Source organism: Gymnogyps californianus, chromosome 12 (genome assembly GCF_018139145.2).
Source record: "Gymnogyps californianus isolate 813 chromosome 12, ASM1813914v2, whole genome shotgun sequence".
NCBI classification, from domain to species: domain Eukaryota; kingdom Metazoa; phylum Chordata; class Aves; order Accipitriformes; family Cathartidae; genus Gymnogyps; species Gymnogyps californianus.
Window position 1 is genome coordinate 22700029 of NC_059482.1, and position 12081 is coordinate 22712109.

General features: G+C 57.5%; 1 protein-coding gene across 1 annotated transcript; it reads right to left on the bottom strand.

Moving 5' to 3' along the window:
• Positions 1-3724: 3724 nt before the first annotated feature.
• LOC127021119 (C-factor-like) lies at positions 3725-9804 on the bottom strand. The gene is made up of 6 exons (XM_050904056.1): positions 9658-9804; positions 6723-6774; positions 5658-5848; positions 5147-5305; positions 4735-4845; positions 3725-4016 (listed from the first exon to the last, which is right to left on the bottom strand). Exons 1-6 carry the CDS (start codon positions 9802-9804, stop codon positions 3903-3905), a joined length of 774 nt encoding a protein of 257 aa, XP_050760013.1. The 3' UTR covers positions 3725-3902.
• Positions 9805-12081: the final 2277 nt, after the last annotated feature.

The following is a 12081-nucleotide window of genomic DNA, read 5'->3' on the forward strand; positions in this document are numbered from 1 at the left end:
GGCAGCTGGTGGAAGACCCTGGAAAATAGGGACCTTTCCCACCCCTGAAGTCAATCCTTGGAGCCTGGAGAGCTGCTGGGCTCCCCAGCACAGAGATATGTTTGCCCCCGGCTGCTACTATGGCTTCACAGGGACTGGTGGAGGCAGTCTTTGCTGCTCTGGGTGACAACCTCCCCACCCGTGGTCCCTGGAAGTCCCCAGATGTGTTCCCGTGCCCTTGCGCAGCCCCTGCGCGAAGGGTCCCCGAGGGCTTGTCCAGATTTCCCTACAGCCGGACCCAGCAGCCCCCTGAGGCAACGCGCTGGTCCACTTGGCCCCTGTCCCCCCCAGCTTCAGAATAGAGATGGATCAGCTGCTAAAAGCAGACGGATCCTAAATCATCCTTGCTCTGTCCCAGCTTGCCCGTGCTCCCAAGGAGCTGCTAGATGGCCAGGTGGAGCTGGCATTTCAAGTATCTCCTGGGGCACTGTGCTGCAGCCCGGTGAAAGGACACAGGGCACGGTGCTCAGGGCTGCGTGTTGCCATCACGGTGGGCAGGGGGGACGCTGAGGTCTGAAGCTGCCCAGAGCCAGGAGATAAGCCTGACACAAAGGGCAAAGTTGGCAAAAGGGAGCGAGCGAGGCAGGAAACATCAGGCAGGAGAGGAAACGGGGAGATAATCAGCTGCATGAGCACAAACACCCGGAACTTGTGCAAAGGAAAAGCCGACGCCACTTGGCAAGCGTTTGAGCCGGGAGACCTGCCCGTCTGGCCTCTCACTGAGGCTTCTTGAGGAACACATGTCCTGGAGCACCTTAAGGTGCTCACCTTAAGGGAGCAGCTGGCCTCACTTGTGATGGCAAAGCACTCACCAAGGGGGATTCCCAGTTGCAGAGGTCCAAGCTGGGTTGTCCTGCCCCAGTCTCCTGTTGGCTTGAAAAATGGGATCGACTGACCTGCCGTCACTTGGCTCTGCACGGCAATTAGCCTGCTGTCCCGGCACCCAAAGGAAAGACCACTGCACTGGGCTTCCTAGGGGCTGATGCCCATGGTGCTTCAACGTCCAGCAGCCCCTCGAGGTTTGTTCTCATCCCCAGCAGCTGGGCTTCTAGTAATGCCAGAGTGGACTTCACCTGCAGAGCTTCCCATTCCTCCTCCCACCACCCTTGGCACACAGGGCTACCCACGTCCCGGGTGACCTGCCCACGCTGTGATGTCCCACTTCTCAGGGGGCCGGAGAGAGATGCTCACGGCTTTATCAGCCTCCCAAGCTCAGCCAAAACCCCGCTGCCACAGCAGGTGGGCAACCATCCTGTGTCACCAGCACTGCAGACCGTCAGCCAAGCTGACGGAGCTTGTCCCAGCTTTCAGCAGTCCCGTTTCTCCCCATGTTCCCAGGGGAGCGGCTGCATCCATCTCGTGGGGCTGGCAATGATCACGGAAGGGCTAGAAGCTGCCTGCAAGCAGTGGTGGGATCCCCGGCGTAGCTCATCTCCCAGGATCCAGCACGTGGCATGGGGCAGAAGGGAGAAACTTGGAGAGAGATGGGCATGGAGCCAACCTGCAGTGACTGGCCGGGCTCCAGCTGGCTTGCGTGGAGCAACTGGGGCAGGAGAACCTCTGCCAAGGGGCAGGGTGCTCGGTGGAGGCTTGGCCGTGTCTCTGAGCCAGCGCCGGGCTGAGCACAGCCATACAGCTGCAGGATCAGGCCCTTCACCCACGCTCCTGTCCCTCAGCCATTCCTCACAAGGGATTTCTCGCCTCCTGCTGCCATCGCAGCACTGACGAACGCCCGGGGAGATGCCCAGGCGGGCACTGACTCCTCTGGCCACAGATATGAGCTGGGAAAGAAAAGAGCAAAGATGAGCGAGTATTTGCATGGGAAATCAGGTGGTGGGGAAGAGCCCAGATGGTTCAGAGCTTCCTCGAGGATGAAGCAGCCCTCAGCAGGGGCAGCAGCATCGCTCCCCATCCCCAGCGTGGCTCGGTTTGTTTGGGCAGATGCTGAGCGCAGGAGAAGAAAGCCGAGGCCGGCGTCTCCCTGCCGAGGAGCACCCATGCAGCAGTGGGTGCCTCGCGTGGGTACGGCTCTCCGCAGCGGTGCCGGCAGCGTCATCTCCTGAGGGCCTTGGAAAGCACAGCACGGGCTTGGAAAAGTGCATGTCAGCCTGGGAAGACAGTGAGCTCCAAACAGCCCAGGGGCTTGGCTTCCTTCGGCACAGCCAGGTGGGGGCTGGCATTTTAGCCCCACGCCAGGAATGGGGCGGCAGAGCCCCAGCTCCAGGAGCGAAGTGGGACCCAGGTTGGACCCAGGTGTCCCAGCTCCTGCGACTGCTCCAGAAAGGACCTGCCCATCCATTATGGAAAGTGCCTGCGGAGTAAGGGACACCCCCCTCTCCATCTGGGGATGCTCCCAGCACCCCTGAACTTCACAGGGACATCTTGCCTCTCCTCCTGTCCCTGGCTGGGCACCTGGGCTGCTCGGGACCCCCCAAGAAGGGGGTACAAGGAGCGAGGGGTCCAAGCTCACAAGCTCTGGCAGCGCTGCTACCTCCAGCCACGGGCACCCTGCCCCCAAGCCCAGGCTGGCACCCAGGTTGCAGACGCTCCCTCCTGTCCCCTTTCCCGGCCTCTCAAAAGTCTCAGCTACCAAAATGCCACTGGCTTGGGAGGAACTGGAGCCGGTGAGGAAGAAAAACTCACTGGTGCCCCGTGACTCACCGGGCTGCGGGTGCCAGGGCTTGTTGGAGCTTGTTGGAGCACAGCTCACCTCGGTGGGGCAGAGACATGGCCCCAGCCCAGGAGTCTGCCCCGTTGCTCTGTCTGCCTGGAGGGGTGAAGCCTGGGTGGGGGGACTGCAGCATTTGTGCTCCCGGTTGGGAAATGGGAGGACTCCTGTGTAGAGAGGTACATGGCCTCAAGATTCCCAGCAAAACTGGTGCTGCCAGGCAAGCTCCCGCTCCGGGGGAGAGGTACGATCCCAGAAAAGGCCAGACCCAGAGGGACAGAGGTGCTTCAGCTGATACTCCAGATGAGAAAGGGGAGACGGTGGCCTCCGAGGGAAGGAGCAGTGGGTGTGCCTCTCCTGCAAGCCAGGTTGCTCTGCCCACCTGAGACTAGGCATGGTTTTGAAGGAGGCTTGGCTCCTTTTCCTCATATCCCCCCAAGGAGAAGCTCTTTCCAGAAGTGGCAGAACCCTCCTGGGAAAACCCAGCACCACCCCAACATCCTTTGGGGGTGCTACCACCTCCTGGGCAAATTCATGCAGTCCAGGGCTGCCCGGCCCATCTTATTAAGGTTCTCAGCTTCTCCACCCTGCAGAAATGCCATTCCTACGCTGTGCTCCCCCATGGGACCACATTTCCCCCACCCAGGGGTACTGTGCCCAGTTGGGGCTCCACTATGGGAAGAGCTGGCTGCCTGGGATTGCAGAACTGGACTGTGGTGCTTGGTCCTCCCATTCCAAGGCTGCTCCCAAAGACACTGTGTCCCCCAAGAAATCTGTAGCACAGACAGCACGCTTTGGGTGGAAGCATGGCAGAGACCAGGCAGACCCAGGCACATTCAGCAGCCAGGGAGGACAGCAGGGCTTTGAGCTGGTTACGTGTCCCCTGGGACCTCCCTTCGGCTCAGAGCAGGGTTATATGCTATATGCTATAACGCTGGGTTATATTTTGGCAGGGGCCAGCTCCAGGCCAGGGCAGAGACAGTCTCGGCAGGGGCATCGCAGCTGGGAGAAAGCACGGTTACTAACCGACTTTATTTATTAGCAACGTGAAGGCAGGGATCGCAGGCTGCCCTGCACACCCGGTGGAGTCCGAAGTAGGTTCCTTGCAGACCACAGAGGACTGAGCTTCCCGGTGCTCCAGGGCACCCGGAGACTCCCTTGGCACTGCGGGGTCCCTCGCAGGGACAGAGAGCGGTCACCAAGGAATAGCTTTGCCTTCCCAGTTGAGCAGAGTCCCGCTGTGTTTCTCGGAGAGGATCGGCAGTACGGACAGCAGCCCCCGCACGCTTGTGTCCACCGTCAGGTCAGCCTGCAACGGGCACAAGTGAGGAGCAGGACCGAGACACCATCTTCATTCCCGGTCATCCACCAGCACCCGCTCAGCTCGTGCGCGTCGGCAGCAAGGCTCCTTCCACCCAGACCGAGTAGAGAGCCACGGGAGGTGGGATGAGTCCGTTACGTGGGAGGATGGCTGGGTATCTGCATGCTCACTGACGGCTGGGACGGAGGTGGCTTGGGCTGGGAAGCCAGCTACAGGTTTAACCCAATAGGACACACAAGAGATCCCTGCTGCAAGCGGGATGCTACATGCAGCCCTCTCAAAACTCCAGGATTGCAGGGACCACCCCCACCCCAAAACAGGGATCCTGCAGGATGAGTGGAGACCTCATGGACCTGCAGCTCTTCAAGGAAGGGGGCACAAGATGCGACGGTGCTGCTCCTCTCCTCCCTGCTCTGTTGGATTCAGGTTCTCTGCACATCTCCAGGCTGCCCAAAGCCCTTTCCCCCCTGAACAGGCCTCCTGCTCACCCCGGATATGTGCTGATGCTATTTCCCAGGCAGCACCCACATGTTCTGCAGTGGCCCAGCACAGACGCGGGCAACTTGCAGCCCAAGAGGCAGCTCATTCTCACGTGGATCCCTCCTCCCGAGCGCCATCTCAGCCACCTGAGGCACCTCCTGTCCAAGTTTGTAGGCTTGGGTCCCACCCATGAGTTTCCCCCTCCACCTACCCAGCCAGAACCCACCTCCTGGCTGCCCATGTCAGTTTTCACCCAGCCGGGGTGAAGTGCCACGCAGAGGATCCCAGCTTCCCCGTAGGTCAGAGCCTGGCACTTGGTGAGCATGTTGAGGGCAGCCTGGGGGAGGAAGGAAGCATCAACCATGGGCAGTAGAAAGCTCCACGCGCCGGGCTCCCCTCCCATCGCTGCCTCATGGCGAGGGAGAAAAAGCAATGCCAGGTCTTCAAGAGGTAGGGCATGTCTCCCCTAGGTGGGCAGCAGCTGGGCATGGAGATGCCCAGAGAGCTTGGGCAGCGATCAGCATGGATCAGTCCCTCCATCTCGCGATCTCAGGTGCTTCGCCGAGATCAGGCCTGGCAAGGGGCAGCTCTGACTCCCACCCAGCTCAGGAGCACGGGCAGGTCCCCAGTCTCCGTACCTTGCTGCAGCGGTAGGAGATGACAGGCTTGAAGAAGGACTCAGGAGTTTTCTCGATGGACCCCATGACGGTGGAGATGTTGACGATGGCTGCCTTGCTGCAACTCAGTCCCTTTTCTGTGCTCTCCCGGGCAGCCTTCTTCAACAGGGGCAGGAACGCCTGGGGAGAAGCAACCTTGTGGGACGCCTGTGCCTCGAGCCAGCCCCACTTATGGCGACTGCATCCCAGCCTGCCTACAGCAGGGAGGATGAGGAAGAACAGCGGGAAGCGAAGAGAGCCCGGGTGTTTTGCTGCAGTGGCCCTGCCTGCTCCCAGTTAACCCAGCAGAGGGGCTACAGAGGGCTTGGGCTGGAAGTGCAGCCCTAGCACTGCCCCCTCCCTCCCGCAGCCCCGGGAAACTTGGCAAAGCCCTCTGAGATCTCCATCGTGACCACAGACAGCCCGGGATACCCTCAAGCCGGGCCAAATTCCCCCTCCGTGGTAAGCTCCATCCCCAGAGCTTCATCCATACCTGGGCCATCAGCATTGGCCCCACCGCATTGGTCTTGTACATCCTTATCATCTCTTCAGCGTCTACCGTCTCCAGCGACGCCGTCGGGGTGTAGATCCCAGCGTTGTTTATTAGCAGGTTCAAGCCCGTGCCGTTCAGCTTCCCCTCCACGATCTTCGCTGCATCAATAACAGCGGAGGGATTTGCAACATCTGCAGTGGAAGAGAACAGGGTTTGAGAGCCACGGGGTCCACCCGGGGGGCCTGGGGAGGAGAGGGAGGTTAAGATGCTGAGGAGCAGCTATGCATCCCGACCTGTGTGGCCTTCCATCTGTGGGCACCAGATGGTGCTGTGCAACCAGCTCAGAGCACCCCAGCACCCACCAGCCCCAACTCATCCCAAAACTGCCTCCTCCACCATGCACAGGGTGCCCCACTACCAGCAGCTGAAGGAACCCTGCCCTGGGGCAGCCCACCAAGCAAAGCCACCCTGGGGACAGCCCCGTGGTGGCAAAGCCCTGCTGTGACTCCCGTGCTGGGTCAGGCACCAGCAGCCACAGCCTCCTGTCAGCGGACAAAGTCCACGCCTGAGCAAGGTCTGGAGAACGCAGGGCAGTCTCGGGGTGGGGGACGGTCCCCACGGGGGCTGTGCTGGGACCTGCTGCGGGATGGCTCTGCGAGGTCCTGCAGCTCCTGCCCAGGCTCTGGGCCGCTCGCGCAGCGTTTCCACGGGAGCTACCTTCCTCCCGGAGCCCTCCTGGTCTCGCCCTGGGACTTGGGATCAAGGCAGCTCAGCTGCATGGCAGAGCAAGGATGCGGCCACTTGGCTGGGCGAGCTGGAGGCCACCCAGGATGGGTCTCAAGAACCTCCTGGTTCTGTGGCCAGGGGGCAAGGAGGCTGCAGGGAATGGGGTACTGAGGCTGAGAGAGGTCTGGAGAAGCTGGGCTTTTGGCAGCAGGACTTGAAGCAGCTCTGTAGAACTGGATCCCCATGTAGAGCCTGAAGGCAGGGAGGGAGGGAAGGAGAAATGGGGCAAGTGTGCCCAGCAGCCAGTGATGTACCAGCTCAGAGGCAGAGCGCACCTACCCAGCTTCACAAGAACCAGGTTGGGGTGTTTGGATGCCAGATCTCTCAGCTCCTACAAAAAGAGACATGGAAACAATCAGCGTGAGGCACAGGCGATGCCAAGCATCATCCTGGGGCACCAGCGATGGTCCACCCCGAGGGAAACATCTTCCAGATGTTACTCCGCACTTGTGAATGGCTGGACTGGGGACCTGCCTGGGTTCTCAGGCTTCTTCCAGGCTCCACAAAGCAACATGCATGTGCTCAGAGCGCGACACGGCCACAACTGCAAGATACTATGGCCACTCTCCCAAAGGGTCTACGTGCACGACCCAGCCAGAGCCACAGCAAAGGATGAGAGCAAACTATTAAGGACCAGCTCACTCGGGAAATGATGCAAACTGGCCAGGGATACGGCCAGAAGTGTCTCCCAGAGGCTGCTGGAAGTGAGATGGAGGAGGAATGGCTGTGAGTGCCAACATCCGACTTGATGTTTGGGGAAGTCACATCTGGATCCAAATAGCCCGATCCCAGGATCCACTCTGCTCCGGACACTATGTCTCACCCACTCAAGTGAAATGAACCACTTCTTTGCACATTTTTAGTGATTATTTTCACCGAACGTGGAGGATTCAGAAGCCCTTTCCAAAAAGGAAACTTTCAACTTCACGGTTCCTAGCAGCTCTTTGCTCTGAGCCTTCTTCAACTATAGCAGGTTTTAGACAACAGAAACCAAAACACCACGTTCAATGTGTCCAAAATTATTGCTTTTAGAACTAAAAACCTCTTACAAACAAGCCCACAGAGAATGCTACAGGAGAAATGCAAACTGGTGGCTTCTTGTGAGGGGACCTGTCCTACCAACATGGAGCAGGAGAGCTGCTGGCCCTGGCTGTGGTCCACCTTCACTTATCTCGGGGCTTCCCCACCAGACCCCGTGTTCCCACATTCCCCCTGGGCACAGGAAATGATAGAAAAATCCATCTAAACGGTTTGTGACGACCAACAGACATCTCTCCTCCCCTGTTTTGCCCAGCTGCTGGCCTCAACTGCCTCGCACCATCCCGGCGTGAGTCCAGCCTCACCCAGCCCAACGTCTGGTCCAGGCACAAAGGGGCAGGAGGGGCGATGCGGCTCCTGGGGTGGCACCAGCCTGACGGAGGGTCACCCTCCCCGCGGTCTCCTCTGGTCACGGACTTCAGCAGCAGCACCCTGAAGACGCTGCCCTCACCCTACCGCAGCTGGACAAGGCTTTAGAGAAGCATCCCACGGTTGAGAGCGATGCGCGTGGACCATCTTGGGGGGAAACTGGCTCCACTCCAGCCCTGCAAAAACTCCCCTGATCTCATCGTTGCCCGAACCCAGCAAGCTGTGGGGGGAAGAACGGGGTAAAAATAAGAGATCTGAGCTAGCTTTGACTCAGCCAGCTTGGGCACCAGCAGCAGCAGGAGCTGGGCACCCCTGGGCTGGCAGCAGGGTGGATTCTCACTGTACTGGGATCCCTCCTGAGCCAGAATAACTCTGGCAGTGAGCACACAAAGAGCATCTCAAGGACTTCCTAAGGTGTGATCCTTGCACACGCCGTGCCGACCCCCGCGCACAGCCAAGCTGCAAGAAGATGCAGCAAACAAATCTGCCGGAGCCAGGATCTATCAGAGAGCAAACGTCTCCCCGCCGGTATTTCAGTGGGTTACAGTGAGCAGAGGAAAACCAAAGCTGGACCTAAGGAAAGCTGGAAGTACGGTGATGCTTCGCTCCTGTGATTTCCTGCTGAAGCAACACGTGCGAGTCTCTCTCTCCATGAAGTGGCAAGCAGGGGAAGGAGGATCCCCCAGCTCCACAGGCCACCAGTTGATGAACCCCCAGATTTTGCAGAGACGGCTAACACGTCGCAGAAGTGGCCAGAGCAGCATCGCTGCGATTCACACCAGCTCGGCCCAGCCCCAGCCACCGAGTCCAGCCCTGCTCAGCCCCAACTCTGTGCGAGCTGGCGCCGTGCCCGCGGCGCATGGGCGAAGCCTTGGCACGGGAGGGCCGGCTGGGGCGCAGCCAGCGCAGCCTGAAATAGCCCAGCAGCACGGTTTTGAAGGGTGGCACGGCTTATTCTTCACCCGAAGCGCAGCGGCCCTTCAGAGGACTTTCACGCCGGGTAGGTGTCCTGGTTTCGGCTGGGACAGAGTTAACTTTCTTTTTAGTAGCTGGTACAGTGCTGTGTTTTGGATTTAGTGTGAGAATGATGTTGATAACACTCCGATGTTTTAGTTGTTGCTAAGTAGTGCTTATCTTAAGCCAAGGACTTTTCAGTTTCCCGTGCTCTGCCAGCAAGGAGGTGTGCAAGGAGCTGGGAGGGAGCAGAGCCGGGGCAGCTGACCCGAACTAGCCAAAGGGTTATTCCATACCATGGAACGTCATGCCCAGTATATAAACAGGGGGGAGTTGGCCGGGCGGCACGGATCGTGGCTCGGGAACTAACTGGACATCGGTCAGTGGGTGGTGAGCAATTGCATTGTGCATCACTGGTGGTTTTTTGTTTGTTTGTTTGTTTGTTTTTCCCTTCCTCCCCCTCCTTTTTTGTTACATTCCTTTTCATTACTATGATTATTATTATTATATTTCATTATTCCTATTGTTAGTATTATATTTTACTTTAGTTATTAAACTGTTCTTATCTCAACCCACGAGTTTTACTTTTTTTTCCCCCTCTTTCCTCCTCCTCACCCCACTGAGGGGGGGGAAGGGGGAAGCGGCTGCGTGGTGCTGAGCTGCTGACCGGGGTTAAACCACGACAGCAGGGCACGCTGCAAACACGAAACCTCCGGCGACCCCAATGCTTTTTTTCATGTCGCTCAGGCTAACCGAGCGTGTAACTAATCCCATCCGCCTGCACCCAAGGGTGCTGCCAACACCCCCCGTGCTTTGCCCCGAGTGTGTGTCCCCCCCCGCCCCGGGCACTGACCTGGGCCCGCGGCCCCTCGGGGTCCCGACAGGTCGCAAAGATCCAGGCGGGCGGTCGCGATGCCCCCAGGAGCTGTTTCACCAGCTCCAGCCCGATGCCGCGGTTGGAGCCGGTTAGCAGCACCGTACGCGCCCGCACCGCCGCCATCGCCGCCCTCCCCGGTGTCCACCGGGGCGGGCCCGGCCCAGCGCCGCCTCCCCGGCCCCGGGCCGGCTGGGAGAAGGTTGCCCCAACCACCGGCCGGGTGGGTGTGTGAGGAGGTCCGTGTTTATTTTTTTCTTTCCCAGCTAATATTCAGTACAAACCCAACCAACCGCATCCTCAGCCCGGGGTCCTCGTCCTGCCCCGGCATCCCCGCGGGGAGGAGCGACGGCTCCCGCAGCGATGCTCTGAGGGGGGCCAGAGGGGACCCCCATCTCTTCCCAAGGCTGAGGTGCAGGGGAGAAGGCTTACAGCGTTTCTGCGGTGGTGTCCTCAGCACCTTTGGCACAGCAATGTGATTTTTCCCCTAGATGAGGGGGGAAAAAAAACCCCTAAATCCTAGCATTGACCCAATTTATCAGGGAGATACCGAATCCTTCACAGCTGTTTTTATTGCCTGCCCAGAAATGCACTTTATTTGGCTCTCTCCGTGACCGTCAGACGCAATAAATTGGGTAAGTAGGCTGCAGCGTGGAGATGCAGGTGTTCGGGGGGATTTTTCTTGTTGCTTTTGTTGCTGGGTGTCAGGTACCTGGTTCAACAGCTGGACCAAAGGCGTGGAAAGGAGTAAAGGAAGGAAAAGGTTTGGTGGCATTTAGGGACGGGAAAATGGGGCGTGAGGGGAAAGGGAAAACAGAAAAGAGACCCTCAGCATCAGCTGGAGGACTGTATCTGGAGGGGACCTGCATGTACCAGCTCTGCTGCCAGCCCGGAGGTGGGTGTTGATGTTTTATTTTCAACTGTTATATGGAAAACCAGAGGCACAAACGACATTAAAATCCCATCACGGTGAGCGCACAACCAGGAGCTCAACAGTGAAGTAATGACTGAGCAACTCTGATTTATATAAGCATCATTATTTCTGTTGCTTATTTTCATCCTTGTTTGACAAACACTAGACAAAACATCTCCGATACCGATAAATAAATCAGAAGATAAATAATGATATCAAACTGGTGATAGCATCAGGTGATTTGTGCTAACTTTATCCCGCTCCACTGGAGCTCAACTACATGGCTGAGCCTCTGCTCCCCAGTTTGCCTTGGGATATAAAAATGCTTTGAGAACCTTTTCGTTTTGAACAACGATACAGAAATTGGAATTCACTAGAAACACATCTTTGATTATACCAATAAATACTAAGAAGCAGAAACCCTCCCTATAGCATATATTTGAATTAAAGGTCCCGTTCTCCTTTTCCTGCCTCGTTCTGTGCTCAGGCCATCGATTAGGTGACTTGTCACCAGACGTGCTGCTCTGTCTGATGCAAAGACTGGCAGATGCGTAGCAAATGAGGACAGAGGGGTTACAAACAAACAGTCACGGTGAACCACACCGAGGAATGGGATTTTGGCCACCTATTCCACCCAGATCCTGCACACTGCGGGCAAATTACGTTAACCAACTCTTCCTAGGTGCTCGCTTCGAAGAGCCCTGGAAACAGGGATCCCCTGCGATCTGCTGTGTAGAACCAGTTAATGTGCAGCACAGCTGAAATCCGTAGGAGCCTGTCCTGAATATAAATGTGAACCGTGAAAAAAGACAAGCTCTAAGCATCTGTAATTGGATGCTTCCCAATACGGACATTGCTTGACCCACTTTTATGCTTCAGTTCCCCATGACCAAAACAGGGGATTATCAAGTTTTTGAAAACTTTGTTAGTTAAATGTTGTGAGGCTTCCAGAAGGTGATAAAGAGAAATGCAACCAAACAAATCAAAACAAAGCAAAAAGCTTACCTAAAAGTGCTTTAGTTTCTCTACAACAGGCCTTGGTAACTTCCTGCTGCCTGGTAGAGCCTGATTCTGATATTGCTGGATTTTGGAGCGCTTGAGTGTATAAATACGAGCATGTTCCACCCGTTTGCTGCCACGCTGCCATCAGCCCCCACCTAACCTCAGTGGGCACTGGTGTCCTGTGGCCACAGCTTCGGTGTCTCTAAAAACTCCTCACTGCCCACTGTGAGAGCCACCTCTCCGGGCAGCAGCCCCTGCTGTGGTCCACCTGACCCTCACAACTAATGTCCCATCCTGCTGCATCCCTCAGAAACAGGATGGGAAGCTGAGACGTTCCCTACGGAGGAACAAGTCCCAGTGCAGGCTTAAGAATTTTTCCTGCGTCTTATACTGGTGTGTTTCTTAGGGTGTCAGTCAAATGTCCAGGCAGGTCCTACCAGTTGAGAGGCTGGGCTCTCATCACGGAGCAGCTGGTGGGGGCTTGTAGG

Coding starts and splice junctions, on each gene's coding strand:
- LOC127021119 (XM_050904056.1), bottom strand. CDS start 9,804: ATGGCGGCGGTGCGGGCGCGTACGGTGCTGCTAACCGGCTCCAACCGC. Junction 5,306..5,657: donor GGCCAATGCTGATGGCCCAG/GTATGGATGAAG, acceptor GCTTCTCCCCAG/GCGTTCCTGCCCCTGTTGAA. Junction 4,846..5,146: donor TCTCCTACCGCTGCAGCAAG/GTACGGAGACTG, acceptor TTCCTCCCCCAG/GCTGCCCTCAACATGCTCAC.